The 17,526-nt window shown below is 40.9% G+C and overlaps 2 protein-coding genes across 2 annotated transcripts; one reads left to right on the top strand and one right to left on the bottom strand.

Moving 5' to 3' along the window:
- Positions 1–860: 860 nt before the first annotated feature.
- On the bottom strand, positions 861–7,368 carry gdi1 (GDP dissociation inhibitor 1; the record flags this gene model as incomplete). The annotated part of the gene is made up of 11 exons (XM_080733423.1): positions 7,221–7,368; positions 6,149–6,256; positions 5,430–5,529; positions 4,812–4,946; positions 4,073–4,271; positions 3,698–3,829; positions 3,462–3,561; positions 2,134–2,305; positions 1,693–1,837; positions 1,463–1,517; positions 861–1,013 (listed from the first exon to the last, which is right to left on the bottom strand). The coding sequence occupies exons 1-11, from the start codon at positions 7,263–7,265 to the stop codon at positions 861–863; spliced, it is 1,344 nt and encodes a 447-aa protein (XP_080589549.1). The 5' UTR covers positions 7,266–7,368.
- Positions 7,369–9,593: 2,225 nt separating this feature from the next.
- On the top strand, positions 9,594–17,411 carry atp6ap1b (ATPase H+ transporting accessory protein 1b). Its single transcript, XM_080733257.1, has 10 exons — positions 9,594–9,726; positions 9,934–10,054; positions 10,380–10,454; positions 11,555–11,745; positions 11,879–11,913; positions 12,554–12,639; positions 12,731–12,966; positions 13,080–13,115; positions 14,343–14,568; positions 16,428–17,411. The coding sequence occupies exons 1-10, from the start codon at positions 9,602–9,604 to the stop codon at positions 16,635–16,637; spliced, it is 1,341 nt and encodes a 446-aa protein (XP_080589383.1). The 5' UTR covers positions 9,594–9,601; the 3' UTR covers positions 16,638–17,411.
- The last annotated feature ends 115 nt before the right edge of the window (positions 17,412–17,526 follow it).

Below are 17,526 nucleotides of genomic sequence, written 5' to 3'. Positions count from 1 at the left end.
ATTTTGCCAAAAAAGGAGCAGAGTCTATTGAAATAACACAGGTAAAAGACCGAAGTAAGAGAAAGGTGAAAGCAGGGTTGAAAGGAATTATGCGTGGAATGGCCCAGCCTTCTTTCGCAGTGTCGTTATATCCTATGTACAATACTACAATGTGTAAAAAGATGCATGCATGTCAAGTAGAGGTGATGTCTCCAGAAGATGGAGTTCCACAGTAAGCTATTAAAATTCTCTCATGTCAAGAGTTCCTAATTGTGCCTTTCCCGTGTCCTCGCCCATGTTCCGTCCTGCCCACCCTCTGATATGAGGAGAAAGACATAATAGAAAGGATGAAAGGCTTTTTGTTTCACATTGCAACAACAATTAATAGGTTCACCTCTAATAATGATAATAGCTAAGACATGATTATAGATCCTACAATGGAATGAAAGACTGTATCAACCCTGCTTTTCAGTGACAAGATAGGGAGTGTGAGTACTGGAACAGTGTGTGCGTGTGTGCGTGTGTGCGTGTGTGTGTGTGTGTGCGTGTGTGCGTGTGTGTGTGTGTGCGTGCGTGCGCGTGAGTGTGTTTGTTTATTTGTGTGCATGTGTGTGTTTCTTAGAGTGTGTGTAAGGAGAGAGAGGGACATGAAGAAAAGGAGGCAGATGATTTAAGGCAGACAGAGCCAAATCCACACCCTTGACTTTCTCACACTCTCTGTTCTCCCGACCGCATTTATTATTATATCTTTTTTTAAATTTAGTTAAATCCACTTTTTTCGGTTGCCACTGCCCCTCTTAACAAGCTCTGCTCCTTCTTTAACACTTCCTCCTCCCTCCTCTCCCGGCCCCTGCCCTCTCGTTGAGGCCCCATCAATTGACTCACTGCTCATCCTCCCCAAACACATCATTCTGTTTGCGCTTCATGTTCTCAAAGTCAAAGTCGCTCCCGGTCATGCGTTTGTAGATGTCCTTGATGTCATTGCAGGTGGTCTCAAAGTGAGTGGTGGCATCGTAGGCCCGCGAGGCAAAGATCTGGACAAGACGGAAATGCAGGCATAGATTAATATTCTCGTCAATGCATTCGAATGCTCAGTTTTGCTTCCTCCCTCCCGCAAGGAAAATAAACTTTCATAGAATAAAATTAATTCTATGAAATGGGCAGTGGAAGCGGGGTCGGGTGGAGGGACCATGGCCATCCAACTTTAACTGACTACGTACATTGGAGTCGTACTAAAGTACGAGACTACAAAACCTCCATCAACCTTTGATTTTCAACCACTGGGAAAGATAACTGAGATTTGGCACCTGAAACATCAGCAGTTCAACATACCACCTATTTGTGCAGGTACAAAGTGTAAAGTATTATCTCAAACCACACCTACATTTCAGTGTTTCTCACCGCTTTAAAACACCAGCTGTGAATGCAGCCTGTTTTTTTAGTTTTTTACAGCAGCAAATACTTTTAGATCAGTTTCACTCACCTGGCTCTCAGTGCCATCATCTGTGGGCTCATAAAGGTCACTAATGGCCACCATCCTGCCAAAAAAAGAAAACTGATTAATCATAATGACACGACAGATTACCAGAATCCTCTTTTAATTTCAATGTCAACAGATTTGAACCACCTTTAATGTTTGTCTTGGTTATCTACTTAGATCTATAGATTGAGTAAAAGGTTAACAATAGTAGAGATAACAGAGACAGAACAGACTTCTGGTCGATGGGTTCCAGCAGCTCCAGCGCTGGCTCTATCTCAGTCTCTGGCTCACTGGTCTCCACTGTGGTGCTGACGATGGCAATGTATTTCCCCTGGGCCGCCACGTTGTGAGCATAGGAGATCATACACACATAGATGTCTGCACCATGGACAACAGGGGAAGTGAGAAGAGAAAGTCATTTCAGAGGAATTGCAAATCTAAATACAGTAGAATATGATATTCATTCAGAAATAATGTTAACAGAGACCCATTTGCTCATATTTATTATTTTCATCAATTATTTTAATTCAACCAATTTGCTCTTTCTTTCACTTTTGTGTTTGTTGATTTGACAAAACGTATCCCATGCGGCAGCCATATACAAATCTACTCCAATCTGGGATTTTCAGAATCAGATTTTTTGCTGTGCAGATGCAGAATAGATTGGTGCTCACCTGACTTGCGGTTGACCTGATTCTGAGGGATGATAATCTGGCAGGAGTTGGCGTCATTGGTGTTTTTGATGGGGTGGCTGAGGATGCAGATCACACGGATCACCTGACCTGACTTGCGCACACGGTCCTGAATGTAGCTGGGGTCACAGATGAGCTGCTTACAACGAGCCACCTGCACAGCGATGGGGGGGGCAGAGAGCAATGTTAATCCCACCTGCAAAAATGTCTTGGCCTTATTCCATCTCAGTGCATGTGGTTGTCTAGTCCAGGGGTCTTCAACAGGGGGTCCGGGACCCCCAGGGGGTCCTCCAAATCTTTGTGTGATATAATCTTTTGTTCTCGTTTTTTATATTAACCACTTGAACCCTGAACATCCATATTCTGAGAACTTTAGCCAAACATAGCAGATGGCTAGAGCTAGTAGGTCGGCTATTTTCGGCAAAGAGGTTTGGTGTGGAGGGGAAAAAAGAGCATATTAAGTACGGAGGGAAAGGTCAAGATTATTAAGTATTGACTATTCAAGTGGTTAAATATCTGAAAACACAAATTGACATGAATCCAAAATACACTGATGATTGTGCTGTCAAACGATAAAACTATATGGAATCTATGAAAAGGTTGTGGGGGTCCCTGCTTCATCTCTCTCTCAGCTAAGGGGTCCTTGGCCTGAAAACGTTGAAGACCCCTGGTCTAATCAATTTGTGGCATTAACTGTGTTGATCGACGCAAACACTTTCTACTTACACTCAATTTCTTCTGTCCCATCCTGAACATGACCCTTTGCAGTCTGTTCCTCCCATTCCTGTTTGGTTTTAATTAAAGTATTGCCCCTAACCCGCTCAGTGGCCTTGTGGTTGTTAGAGTGCCTAATCACAGAGATTGTGGAGATTGGGAGGTCTGGGTTTTCCCGGCTGGTCATACCAAAGACTATACAAATGGGACCCAATGCCTCCCTGCTTGACACTCAGCATCAAGGGATGGATTGGGGGTACTGCGACATACTAGCGTCATGTCCAGGGGAGGTACTTTTACATCAAGGTGCCTCACGCTACAAAAACAGGAGGGCTCGCATCAAGCAGGTTAGTGCCTTGCTTGTGTGCCTCAAAGTGTGTGAATGTGATGCAATGAACACAGTTCTTTGAGTGGTCAGAAGACTAGAAAAGTGCAATGCCATTATCAAATGCAAATGTACCCTTTCCTTTTTTCATATTAAAGAAGATATTTAGCAATTGGATAATTAAAATAAATTAAAATATGCTCACTCTATGTTCAAAACATATATATATATATTTTTTATTATATTGAAGGAAAATAAAACGTTGTAATACCTCTCCCTCGGATTTCACCCCAACCACATGGCCATCTTCCATCACAATCTCTTCGACTGGCTTGTTCAGCATGTAAGTTCCACCGTAGATTGCACTTAACCTATAAGGTATAAGTATGTGGGGAAAATATATATTGAATCATGTCATTGCATTTAATGAGATTTACAGAAGACAGGCTGTACTCTCTCTGTAATATGAAGTGTTCTTGTAGGAATCAATATACATAAAAGACAAACCTGGCAAATCCTTGTGGCAGCTCCCCTAGTCCATACAGAGGATAGAGGTAAGGGCTCTTGCCATATCGTGCCAGGGATTCACTATACAGCTTAATACGATTAATCGTCTCCAAGCAAGGAACGTCAAGGTAGCTGTTTGAGGGTAGAGAACAGCAAGAGATGATAATATTGAAGATAAATCAAAAAATAGCTCTAATTATTTTATTGGACGCTATTAGAAAGTGAATAATTTAACCAAGTCAACCATTGTCATCGTTTGAGATCAACTCTCAAGTAAAAACAGTAATCTGATTAGTACTCTATGAAGACAATAAACAATAGCAGAAAAAAGGGAGAGTTAAATAAAGAATATTGGATTCTATTTGTTGCTCTTACTCGTCCGTCCTGTAGAGGGCGAGGGCGTGGCCAGTGAAGTCGATGACATCCTGCCCCAGATCAAACTTCTTGTATACGTCCCTCATCGTTGTTGTTTTGGGGTCCACACCCTCAAAGGTTTTGGGGTCATTCTCATCAAAGTTGGCTACAAAGACTAAGAACTTCCGGAACCTTCGCTTCTCAAACATCCCCATGAGATCTGAATTGAAAGAAAGGCATGGTGGAATTTTTTTTTTCCTTTCTACAAATTATTCCAAAGATGAACTTTAAAATACAATATCTGTATCTATGATAAGAGTTTGTGATGACATCTGTCCCGTAGGCCTGTAACAATCATTACATAATCGTCTAATCGCAATTATTTGACATAATCACAATTATTTTGTCATAATCGTCATAGTCATTTCCATGTTGAAAAATTTTCATATATTTTCAAATATTTTCCAAAATAGTGGAAATAGCAGATCTATAAGCTCAGAACGCGTCGCGATGCGAAGTGTTGTGCGCTTGTAGATCGGCTATTCCACTATCAATGTTCTATAAGTGCGTAAGTATAAAGTTGTCAAATATGTCAGTCATTTCTTTGTATATTAATCTGCCATGTGAAACTTCAAAGCCTAAAAGCCAAACAAAATGTAATTGTCAATGACAAAAACACAATTAAATCGTTAATCGCAACTATTTGAGTGACAATTAATCGTCATGTAAAATGTCAGTCATAATCGTCCTGTTAACTTACTTGAAGCTAGAGCCTCAGTCTCAGTTGACGGCACCTTGTAGATCTTTCCTCCTTTGTAGACAAAGCTACCCTCTACTACTTTGAAGTCCAGGTACCGCGTCACCTCTGTGTAGAGGAGCATCTTCACAAGCTGACCTGAGTTCACACAAAATAATAGTTATGTTGATTTCATTAGGACGTTGCTGCTTTGCCATAGCTTCTCTTATCAACATCCATGTTTACTTTTATAATAATAATGATATCGTCGTTGTCGGGTGAAAACCGTGTATGTCCAAAACCGTTTGTTTTGCATTTATCATTTTTAAAATGACTTAAGCTAGTGAAAACAGCCGATCTACAAGCACACAACGCCTCGCACCGCGAGGCGTTGTGTGCTTGTAGATCGCCTGTTTTCACTACTTTTGTGCGACGGCCTTGTATGACAAAGCAGGGCTTTACTTTGCGAAAGAACTACAAATTTGAAACTTGGAGATACGAGGTTTCCACCCGACAACGACGATATACAAATATACAAAAGAACAGAATGATCGCTTATATTACAATTTCATAGGAATATAGTGACCAAAGCTTGAGACCATGATGACACTATTCTAATACAAGATTTCATGTGAGACTGACCGTTGGCCATGAGAAACTTGGGGATGAGGTCAACATTCCAGTCTCTCCCTCTGCCCATTGACTCGGGAGGGCTATCTGGAAGGTCAAAGCGCTTGTATAGCTATGGAACACATAAGATGTTACAGAAATCGTGTGAAACAACCGTGGGTCCCAAAATGACAGTTAGCAATAGAAACTCAACATAACAGGTATTTGATCAGTAGAATTCAAGGACATAAAATATATTGACAGTTGTTTATAGATCCCACAACAGGGGTGGGCAACTGATGGCCCGGGGGCCACATGCGGCCCCCACCTTCACTTAATACGGCCCACAGGAATACTGATATATTATTGGTTTCAGCTGCCAAACGTGCTAACATGACCAGCTTTAATTATTTCAGTCTCCTGTATATTAGTATCTTGATGATTAGTAGCCTACTACTAGCCTTTTTTTAATGTCCATTGCATTTGTATTTAAGTTCATAAAGCAAGAAGTAACATAAGTAACATAAGAACCTGTACATGCATTTGAAATTAAATACAAAAATTACTTTTCAGGATTCTAATGAAAGAAATAGCAAAAATACAAGCTCAAAACGCGTTGCACTGCGACGCGTTTTGAGCTTGTAGATCGGCTATTTTTGACTGTATATGCATTGTGAGTGAAAATATAGTGGCCCTCTCCAGCATCAAAGTTGCCCAACCCTGTCCCACAATATTGCCAACAACGCCCTTACTTCCTCCAGAGGGGTGATGGAAGAGCTCTCTCCACCATAGTATGGGTTCCTGTCCATGTGAAGCACCTTCTTCCCATTGACCGACATGATTCCAGACAGAATACATTCCTACACAATAAAGTAAATAATGAGTGTCAGCTTCAGACACGGATGGGTAACAATAGGATGAAACGATAGGCATTAGGCAGACAGATGGAGAGATAGTCTAAAGGGAAGGGAGGCCATGGGAAAGGATGTGCGCATGTGCAACTCGATCAGTCAAGCCATGCGATCTTCTTGGATAATAATAATAATAAGTGTAATAATAATAATAATAAATAATATGATCTTTCTATTTTAAATGGTTGTGTCAATGAAATAAGCCCAATCAAATATTTTAATAAAAAATAGCCTAGATTTATGCATTGACAAGTTATAGCTATCCAGACATAACGGAATCGAATAGTAATAACTGTAGTACAACTGAAATGTTCCATTTTTTAATTTCATTTTATATGGGAATATGATATCTATAAGCAGTTCGAAGAATAGGCTAGGCTATATGTCAACTTATTTTGCACATGACATAATGCTGTGTAACCGACTTTGACCACGGAAAGGATCAGTCATTTAATAAAACCATTCTCAGGCAGGCCTGCGCAAACGTTAGAATGGAGGCCTGTCTGTGCAGAAGGAACCATCACATTATGGGTTACGCCTAAGATGCTATTCAGCGTGTAGAAGAGCACAGCACAGCAGTGCACGATGTGATCGCGTCAATTTCAAAGCATAGGACATCATTAAACATACGAATACGAATGATCTATTCTAAATTGTAATACCGTTTAGACTGTTTTCATTTTTTTCTTCTTCTTTTTGAGTTATTATTATAATTATTTTAATGTCACACACACACACACACACACACACACACATACAGGGATGCATTCACTTGTGGACTACTATGATGATGGTAGCAGGCCCAGGCCACAAGTCATTAATTTGAAAGTTAAATATAGTTAAATATATAGCCCTGCAGCTTACAGCGAATCTTTCGTATACAGTGCAAAAATAAATGTAGCTTGATACTTACTGTGAGTCCGGTTCCCAAAACGATCACATCATATTCCTCATCCATGTTGTATCACCGCCTCTCCTGTCTCGCCCTCTTTTGCCTTATGTGAAATTGAAGGGTATTGAATGAAAGAATACAAGTGAGTCCACAAAGCGAATTGGCTCCTTTTCTTTGCTCGGGGTGTATTAAATGTCTCTCTTCAAGTTAAATGTTATTCATTTATCATTAGGCATTAATGATCAGTGGAATATAGTCCACACTCCACACTGTCACCGGCGAGGACGACCAAAGATGGCCTTAAACGTGGAACACTCTGGAATAATGTTCTGTCGCGTCGACAAGTAGTGCGCATCCTCTCACTCTTCCCTAGCTCCGGTCCAAGAGTGTTAGCGAGGTCTCTCTAACGTTCCGCCCACATAAGACAAGGAATTCCACTGCCCTACGAGGGCTCGTCGACTTCAGTAAAAAATAAACAAAACTACTTCGCTACTCACCTAAACAAAGGCAGTTTTGTGTTGGTGAAAGTCTATTCTCCTGGATGGGTCGCTTCTCAGCACCCCACCTTCTCTGTATAAAACATTTTTTGGGCAGAAAATTAAACAAGTCCGCCGGACGGAAATTATTTTGTTTACTCAACAGTGCCCCCTACAGATTATGGTCAATGGTAATATATATTGACGAGATCTGTAGGGGGCACTGTGGCGTAAATTTCCGTTTGTGAATATACTTTATGTTATGCTCATACAGTGTATTTTACAAAGAAGGTTGGGTGCTGAGAGTCTTTCCATCCGGGAGAATAGACTTTCAACAACGCAAAACTACCTTTGTTCAGGTGAGTAGCGAGGTAGTTTTGTTTATTTTTACTGAAGTCGATCCCTCGCAGGGCAGTGGAATTCCTTGTCGTTTATCTGAGGCGAGTTCCTGCCAGGGCATAGAGAGAACTCGCTAACGCTCTGGACCAGCTAGGGCTAACTCTTCCCATGCCCTGCCACACAATAGACCGAAACAACTATGGCGCCACTAACCTCACGACACTTTATCGGGTGATTTTGCACACAATTCAATTCCAATCTGAAATGTTTCTGTGATCTTTATATTCTGCAGCTAACTATGGGGATCCTTTGTCTAGTCCAATGTATTCTCTATTTTCTTCCTCCTTCTATATCCTTTCCAGCGGAGATAGTGATACGTAGGTGCAGCATTGGTGGATGCAGGGTATCCCTCCGCCAGCACAGCTGTGTGTGTGGATGGATGCTGAATGGGAGCTGCTTCCATTGAGCGTAGGCCTGTTCAGTACCAATAACTTTACTATTATTTATTTCACAAGAGGTCATAGAAGAATTCAAAACAAATAACATATTTTTGTATGAATTGAGTACAAAAGGAACCCCAATTTAAACAAGCCCAAAAGCTTGGTGTTGTTTATCCTTGACCTTGTATCAGTGAACTAGGCTACAGGCTACTGTCCTGTACCTTTTCCTATGCAAACTTCTAATAAAGTATTCAATCAATCAGTCAATCTAATATGGTTTGAGTGCAAGTTTGGTTATTTTAATATGCAAATTAAGAATATGAAGAGGCAGTATATGGCGACATAAGCTACATTTGCAAATGTTCCTAATCCTAAATAGTGAAAGAAGGCGGCGTATTAGACCAACTATCAGCACCATGGACAGCGGCCAGGTTTAATTGCCCCGTCATTTAACGTCATGTAACTGACGTCATGCTGTTTGACACTGAGAAAAAAACACACTGTCGCCTTCCGAGTCAAAAGCTCTGACAATCACAATCATAACGCTGTAGTGTTATCATTTTAGTATCAACACACCGCATGCTACCACTACTACCGATACAACATTTTCCTCTGAGATTTAGTGGAGTAGAAATAAAAGTACTGACAATTGGAAACAGGCTACTCCAGTAAAGTAAAGGTAGGCCTACCTCAAAATTGTACTTATAAGTACAGTACTTGAGTAAATGTACTTATGCTTTACACCACTGCACTGCATTCTACTGAAATGTGTTATTTTGTCGTACCAGCATTATTCCAGCTACAAAAACAATGCCGAGAGGCTATTGACAAGTTCTGACAACTGACAAGTGTGAATTCAAGTGGTTCGAACCAACACCAACAACAGGTTTAGGGGCACGTTCGGTAACATCATGGAGTAAGCTTTATCAAGAACGAATACTTTTGCACTCGTTTGGATGAGATTAGGGGGTAAAAAAAAGCAGTGTGAAATCTGAAATAACAGTTGAGAAGCTCCAAAATTAAACTACTTTACAGGATGAATGAAAGAAGCAGGAAGCGCCTCCTGTATGTGTGCATGAAACACCCATGAACAGTGAACACATGACAATCAGCTGATTGTGTCACGTGGCTTTGCGGAAAGAGCAAAATGGCTGGAACAGAGTATCAGAAGGAAGTGCGAGCCATGGCCTCTGTTGTTGCACTTTTATTTACATTGTTCGCCATCGGAAGCTGTACGAGTCAAGTGCCATTCGTGATGTGGTCCAGTGGCGGGTAAATATTGTATTTTGTCAACTTAAATTGCGAGATAGTTTGACCATCAGCTCGAAACATATGCCATAGTTAGCAATGAAAACCACGTAAGCTAATGCTACCTAACAAGTGGATTGCTTGCCTATGTTGTGGGGGTCATATAAATACCCAGGAAGAGCTTTATATAATTTATTTGACAGGATCCCCTTGTGTGTTGTGCATGCACAGGTTGCCACCGATGAGCCCGCCACCAGCCGGTCACATCACGACTACTGATCAACTGGTCAAGTACATCAAAACTGCCTTTAGCTCTGCCCCATGCACTGTACTGCTGTTTCTACAGGACAAGGTAACAAGACTATAATATGTGATATATGCACACACAATATAATTTAGTTTTTCCTGTTTGAAACGCTATTTATTTGACAATATGAATGTATTTAAAATTGGTAATGGTGAGTCAAGATCATGGTTGTTAGTATGCTTAGTGAGAAGTCACTCGTGACTCTGGTATTCTCACTCTGGTGTGACAGTGAGCTCTAGCACCACTTCCCATTCTACAGTTCTCTTTTCTCATAGGGCCTTGGCTGCATGTTATGTAGGCCATCAGTGTCTGCTGCTATGGGCAGATTTCCTGTGTTGACTAATGTGTTCAATGTCCCTTTTTCATGCAGTTAAGCAAAGACGACTTTACAGTGTTTGGTGGAGTGTTTGGAAACAAGGCAGATAGCGCTTTTCAAAATCTTGAGGTACGGCGTGTTTTCATTATGACTTACCGGTATGCCATTGTATTTACATAATATTCAAACTGATGTACATATATACAAGCAACACATTTAAGCTCATGTTGGGGTGCAGCAGTTAATCAAACTAATCAATTTAATTGATTAAAGAATGATCAATTGTTGAACATATGGAAATGTAATAGAGCGTAATTTATGTTGAACAATAACTCACTTTAGGATATAGGCTTACAATTATATTATCACTTGGTTTGGTTAAAGAAGTAACAATATTGACATCTACTTCAACTTGAGCTACTCCTGCGAGCCACAGGTTCGTGTGGCTACCCCCTTTCCTCACCTCCCCGTTTGTCCTTTCCACACAGCCGAGCCAGTGTGTTGCGTGCTGGGACTCCCTTTTTTCATGTCTTTCAGTCCGCATGGATCAAAAAAGCACCTTGGTCAAGGCTGCGGAAGCTTGTGGCTGCGCGAAGGTGCTGAATGTCAGGGACCAAGGTGCTTTTTGATACACGCAGACTGAAAGACCTGCAAAAAAAGGACTCCCATAGCACAGAGTTGTGACACTGATCAGTTGTTTCTCAGCACCGCCCGTCTTTACATTGAGTTATGGCCCGTCTACTTTTTGACCATCAAATCACATTCCTCCCAGCGCTATGTCCCTCCTTTCTGGACCGTTTCAGTAGGAACTGCGTCACCATATGTTAGTGTAACAAGTGGAGAACTTCCTTTTCAGTTCGTCTTTAAGGCTCAAACTGTTTTTCTGTAGTCGGGGACCTCCTGTCTGAAATGTACACACCGCTCTTGTGCAATCCAAGACGGTTTATACTTTAATAAAATAATCTTTTAATAATAATTCCCTATGTTGCGCATGTCTTTATAGGAAATAGGTTTCTAATCTTTGTAAGCTTGCAGAATGGCTATTTTCAATATTTTTGCACTGCACCATTGTGCGATAAAGCATAGAATATTAATCGATTCATTGATATACAGTATGACGAAGAAAACATCTTCTCCATTATTCAAATAATGGCTAAAGAAATAATTCCATGAGTTCATGTCTTATTTTGTGATCATCTTTTCTCTGCATCCATCCGTTGTTCTTCTAGGCTGCACTGCATTCTGCCTCTTCATTGGTGCTCCCGTCCGTGGAATGGTCTAGTTCCAGCACCGTGCCTGCTCTGCTGCAGGAGCAGCTCGGTGTCTCACCGCTCCTGGTTGACGCAGACACTCTGTCAGATCTTCCTCTCAATGCGTCTGTCTGCACTTTCCTGATCATCAACCTGCCCTATAATACTGAGTGAGACCTCGTGCTTTCTGCAGTGCACCCGTTATTGAAATGATTCCTTTGTCGTTAATACTGTCACATGTTTTATTATCTCATGTTCTCGTATACTACTATCCTATTTAACATGTGTGTGTTGTTTTTACAGCAACAAGTTTCCCAAGGAGGTCCTTCGCAACAATGGTAAGTTAGTGAATTTAATATTGAAGGATACCTGTTTGTATCATCATTTATTCACCTCTTCAGCCATATACGACTGCAACTATCAATATTTTCTTAGTGAATGTTCTATCGATTACCTTTATCTTCTTGAAGAACGATTCTTTGATATGCGAAACAGTTTTTATATATTTTGTATAATCTACTATATTGATTAGTCTGCTTAACCATTTCCCCACTGTTCATCCCCGCATTGCTGCTGATGATGTATAGATGTACGTACAGTATATATATTGACGTATGTATCTACTTTTTTTTCCTTTTTTTTGTATCTGATACTAAATGAAACCTCCCACTGCAGCTAAGGTTATTTTCTGCTGAACAGTGGGTTTAGGTGTGGGTCTTTGCCTGTACTTTTTAACCTTATTTCTGTATTTTTGTCTTATCTTATTTGTTTTGATATTTTCATTGCTCTAAAACAAAGACAGTGTTATCTTGTGTATAGGATAAAGCTATTGCATTTAGCTGCTTGTACCTGTATGAGTGAGTGGCAAATACGATTTGTTTTTATAAATGTACTTTTAATAAGGTCAATTATTTTTGAAATGTTGACCCTACAATGGCATACACAGTAGGTAACTTGTAACTTTGTGTCTGTCCACAGATGAGATTATTGGGAAAGTTCGGAGCATCATGGAAGCCAAAAATATCCCCTACACTGCCATCTACACAGGACTGCAGCCGTCACGAGTAATATATTCCCCTGTGCAGCTATACAGTATTTAAACACGCACATTATTTAATTGGATGTTGGATGAGAGAAATCCTTTTGTCCCCCCAGGTCATCGCTCAGACCTCCATGTCTATGCAGCCTGTGGGTCGGTCCTTGCTTCAAACCGTCGAACCTCCTGTGAAAGCCCCCATTATATTCAATGTGTCTGGCTCTGATGTTCCTTGTATTATGCTGTGGGCACAGAATCTCACTGTCAGCTTCACAGGCCCTCAAGGCCCATGGATTGACCTTGCTACACAGACCCCGACAGTGGATGGATCCCTGTGTAACGACACTATCTCATTGTGAGAATACTAACACCGTTTACTTATCCAAGCTGTGTCATGTTGGTGTGTTGGTTTTATTGCTTTTCCAAAGTGATATAATTATAACTATTATTTTCTTTTTTTTTTATCAGGCTAGTACTCACTTATGCATCAGGGATTACTCTAAGGTAAGAAAAAAAGAAGCTATATTGTGTGTTCTATGATAAAGCTTATATAATTTTCCAAAGATTGCTTCAAATTCCGCCATGTCGACAAGCACGCTTTTTGTTCGTTTTTGTTCGTTGTGTGGTCTACCAGACCAGTGTCTCTGACATGCTTGCGAGAGCGTGCATGTGCGGACTGCAGAGCAGATATTGTCCAGTCTTTGTCATAAAGAACAGCGATTAGTAGTCTACTGTATGTACTATACAGTATGTCTATGTACAGTACTGTATATACAGTATAAACACGTCAAGAGTCAGGGGGTCCTCAGAGTTACTTACAGGGGGTCCTCCAAATCTTTGTGGGATAGAAACATTTTTATATATATATATTTTTTTATTAACCACATCCTAGCGTCCATATCCTTAGAACTTTAGCCAAAAATAGTAGATCGGCTATTTTCGGCAAAGACGTTTGTCGTAGAGGGGAAAAAGAGCAGACTAAGTATAGAGTGAAATGTCAAGTCAAGTATTGACAAGTTCAAGCGGTTAAATACGTATCTGAAAACACAAATTGACATGAATCCAAAATACAATGATGATTGTGCTGTCAAACAATGAAACTATATGGAATCTATGAAAAAGTTGTGGGGATCCCCGCTTCATCTCTTTCTCAACTAAGGGGTCCTTGGCCTGAAAACGTTGAAGACCCCTGGGCCCTGACCGAAGTTGATATGTTGTAACTTAGCCTGGCGTTGCTCATACTAATTCCTCACTGCACCACTACCAACAGGGGGTGGTGTTGTGCAGTCTGGTTTATTAACCAGGCTAGTTGTAACTAACATGACACGGTTATTTTATTTTCTCTACTGTAGTTTTTCCATGACTAAAGGTCTTTGCACACTGCTGCGTTTTTCGGGCCGAATATCGGAGTGATTTTCGGAGTGCGTGAATAAAAAAATCAACCTCACGTTATGTCAATCACGTTTGCACACTGCCGCCGGTTTCGTATTTATTTTCGGACCAGGGTTGATTTTTTTCGATTTTCGCAGCTGTTGCACTGAGTCCCTTGCTCTCTCTCCCTTTCCTCTCTCTCCCCCTGGCCTACGGCTTTCGGATTTCCAAAACGCAACGAAAACATGCAGTGCAGTGTGCAACCACCTTAACAACAGGGGGTGGTGTTGTGCAGTCTGGTTTATTCACCAGGCTAGTTGTAACTAACATGACACGGTTATTTTATTTTCTCTACTGTAGTTTTTCCATGACTAAGAGGTTCTATCCAGTGTCTGCACGGAACTGGTCCATCATGGACACGGTGCTGCTGGAGAACGGTGCGCAGAATATGTCCTTTTCTAGCAGACATATCTATACTCCTGCAGAGTACTCCTTCAGCTGTCAGTCTGTGAAGAGCTACGGAGATGGTCTGCTAGTGCCAAATGTAACAACAACTTTGTGGAGGGTCAATTTCACTGAATTCCAGGTACAAATATGCAAAATCTGTAGTATATCTGGATCTATGACTAGGGCTGTCACAATATTAGAGATGCGAAGATATACCGGTACGGATCGTAATCGCGATACAAACGTCCGCGATACGGTTGAATCGGTACATTCAGTGTGTACCGGTACAATAGACGGCCGAAATCGTGATGGATCGTGCCGTGAGTGTCTGGATCGGTATATTCCGCGATTGTATCGGTTCTTCCATATAGTATTTCATTCTATCCTGTGTTTCCGAGGCGCCATGAATGCACCATCATCAGCCGTTCAACCCCCTCCCCAAAAGCCAGTCTTTAACGCGAGCTGCGACTTGGACAGACGGACAACATCTGCACTCTGCATGCAGGCAACCAGGGAGACAGACAGTGCAGCGAAATGCGAGTGAATCAACAGACGAACAGCCCCACGGGTTAAAGCCCCACGGGTTAAAAAGATAGTTGTACAGTACTTAGCTTTATAACATCCAAGTCCGCTGCGCTGATTTGTTGTCACAGAGTAGCACAGGCTGATCTAGCTCTGGTCCATAGCGTTAGTGGAGTTGTTAGGGAGAACTCCACTAACGCTATGGACCAGAGCTAAGGCTGATCGAGTGATATGTAATCAACAGCCGTTTCTTAGCGAATCTCCGACGGACAATTGATTGAGATCATCTTCTGCGCTATATTAACTGCACACACACAACAATGTTGCTGGGTGTTGTAACTTGTAGGACTACTGCTTGCGTTTAAAACAAAGTATTTGTCACTGTTCTACAACTTTCCTGTTGATGCAAGCAACTCTCTCACTTTCTCTGCTGCTAGTTCTGCTCTGCATGGGAAAGAAGCCTAATTTATACATCGGAGTACAAGGGTGTCGCACCTAAAATAGCAGACCTACAAGCTCACAATGCGTCGTGGATGCGACGCGTTGTGAGCTTGTAGGTCTGTTTTAAAACATTTTGGCTATAAAAATTGCATAATCCTGGATTAAATATAATATAATATAATATAATATAATATAATAATACAAACCAGGGAGGGACTTTATTGTTTTTCAGGTCAAGGACCCCTTAGCTCAGACAGAGATCAAGCAGGGACCTTCGCTGTAGGCTAGGCATTATAGCCTACTGTATCACACAAATATTTGGCAGGCCCCCTGTAATAACCCTGGATTGGGGTCCCTGACTCCCAGTTGAAGACATATAGGCCTACTAATAATGACATAGGCCTTCTATATGATTAGTTAACAATTCTACAATAGCCAGCAGCTTTGTGTTCTCCCAGAATACTATAGGCCTATGTTGGGTTGTTAGACAGAGCCTAGTACTACAGTGAAACAATAAATTGCCTTGAATTTAAATTTCATAAATTTTTAGTCGCTATGTTTTGTAAATTTGGGGATTTGGGCTTGAATCGTGGTGAATCGTGAATCGTATCGCATCGTATCGGGAACAGGGGTGGATCGCGATGTATCGTATCGGCAGGATTTCAATGTATCGCAATTATATCGTATCGCTGGCAGTGTATCGAGGTCCGTATCGTATCGCCTCAGTGGTCGAGATTCGCATCCCTAATATATATATATATATATATATATATATATATATATATATATATATATATATATATATATATATATATATATAGATATATAGATAGATAGATAGTATGGCCACTAGTTCTTTTTAAGTAAAATACTAGTGGAAATAGCAGATCTACAAGCAAAAACACAATTAAATGGCAATTATTTGAGTGACAATATTAGTCTTGTAAAATGTCATAATCGTGACAGCCCTATCTGTGACCCATATGCGTGCTCGCTGTGACGTCTGACGACTGTTATGTTTGTTTCACAATACAGATTCAGGGCTTCGGGTTGACAAATGGAAATTTCTCCTATGCGAGCGACTGTGCAGGATTCTTCACTGCAGGCATTTGGATGGGGCTGCTGACCTCACTGCTCATGCTGTGGATCTTTTTCTACGGCCTGCACATGATCATGCAGATAAACACGATGGACCGCTTTGATGACCCTAAAGGTCCCTCCATCGCTGTGCCTCAGTCAGAGTGATGCATGCAGTATGCATCAGTGCCTCTCGGCAGACCATGGACCCAGGAGAGTCCTGCCTTGTACACCAACTCAAGTACCGTGGAACCTTCCTCAGAAGGTCACGTTATGCCAGATGAATTTGATTCATCTAATGTGTGTCAATTGTGTTCAGGAAAAAATATTTTTAATTTACATTTTGCCATCTTTAGTATATTCCATTCCATCACTCCTTACCTGCAAGTGCCAAAATGGAGGGGGGGGGGGGGGGGTTTACTGTGTGCCTTCATTCCTTTTAAAGTGCTCAGCCTAAGATGTGCACTTTGTGCCACTGTTTGCCAATTGAAGGGGATACATGAAATGTATAATTGCAAGAGGATGCCTTTTGTGCCAAGATGTGCCAAGATGAATGTGGCCATGAACTTGCATGTTGTGTTTTGTTATATCTGTGTAATTTAAAGACTACTGATATTGTCAGAATTGCCTGTATATAAGAATTAGATTGCTGATTGTATTTTGAGTCATTTGTGACATATTGCAGAAATGTTGCATTTTGAAATACCTTGCGTTTCACAATCCATTGTTTTCACCTTGCTCATACAAATCCCAGTTTAAAACACAGGACAGTAAAACTGTAATTTTGATATTTAACTTATTGTGTTTTGCCTGTCCTGAAATGGTATTACTGGTTTTGAATTCAAGACATTTCATTAGGCTACTTTAAATGACAAATCTTCAGTTGAGCCATTACTTTTTAAAACTCTTACCACTGACGGTTCCATAATTCTGTGACAATAAAGAGATCTAAATTATATTAATTGTTTTTTATTTTATTATTTGGATGAGTGTCCTAAATGTCTAAATTGAATTGCGAGAGTTCCCCAGTGATTGGAAGGAACCAGTGGTAGAAAAT

Source organism: Nannobrachium achirus, assembly GCF_963921795.1.
Source record: "Nannobrachium achirus genome assembly, chromosome: 9".
Taxonomy (NCBI): Eukaryota; Metazoa; Chordata; class Actinopteri; order Myctophiformes; family Myctophidae; genus Nannobrachium; species Nannobrachium achirus.
This window is presented reverse-complemented; position numbering and strand designations above follow the sequence as displayed.

Excerpts from the sequence above, each read along its gene's own strand:
- atp6ap1b (XM_080733257.1), top strand. The coding sequence starts at position 9,602 with ATGGCTGGAACAGAGTATCAGAAGGAAGTGCGAGCCATGGCCTCTGTT. Across the intron at positions 10,455-11,554 it reads GCGCTTTTCAAAATCTTGAG|GCTGCACTGCATTCTGCCTC; the intron begins GTACGGCGTGTT and ends TTGTTCTTCTAG. Across the intron at positions 11,746-11,878 it reads AACCTGCCCTATAATACTGA|CAACAAGTTTCCCAAGGAGG; the intron begins GTGAGACCTCGT and ends TTGTTTTTACAG.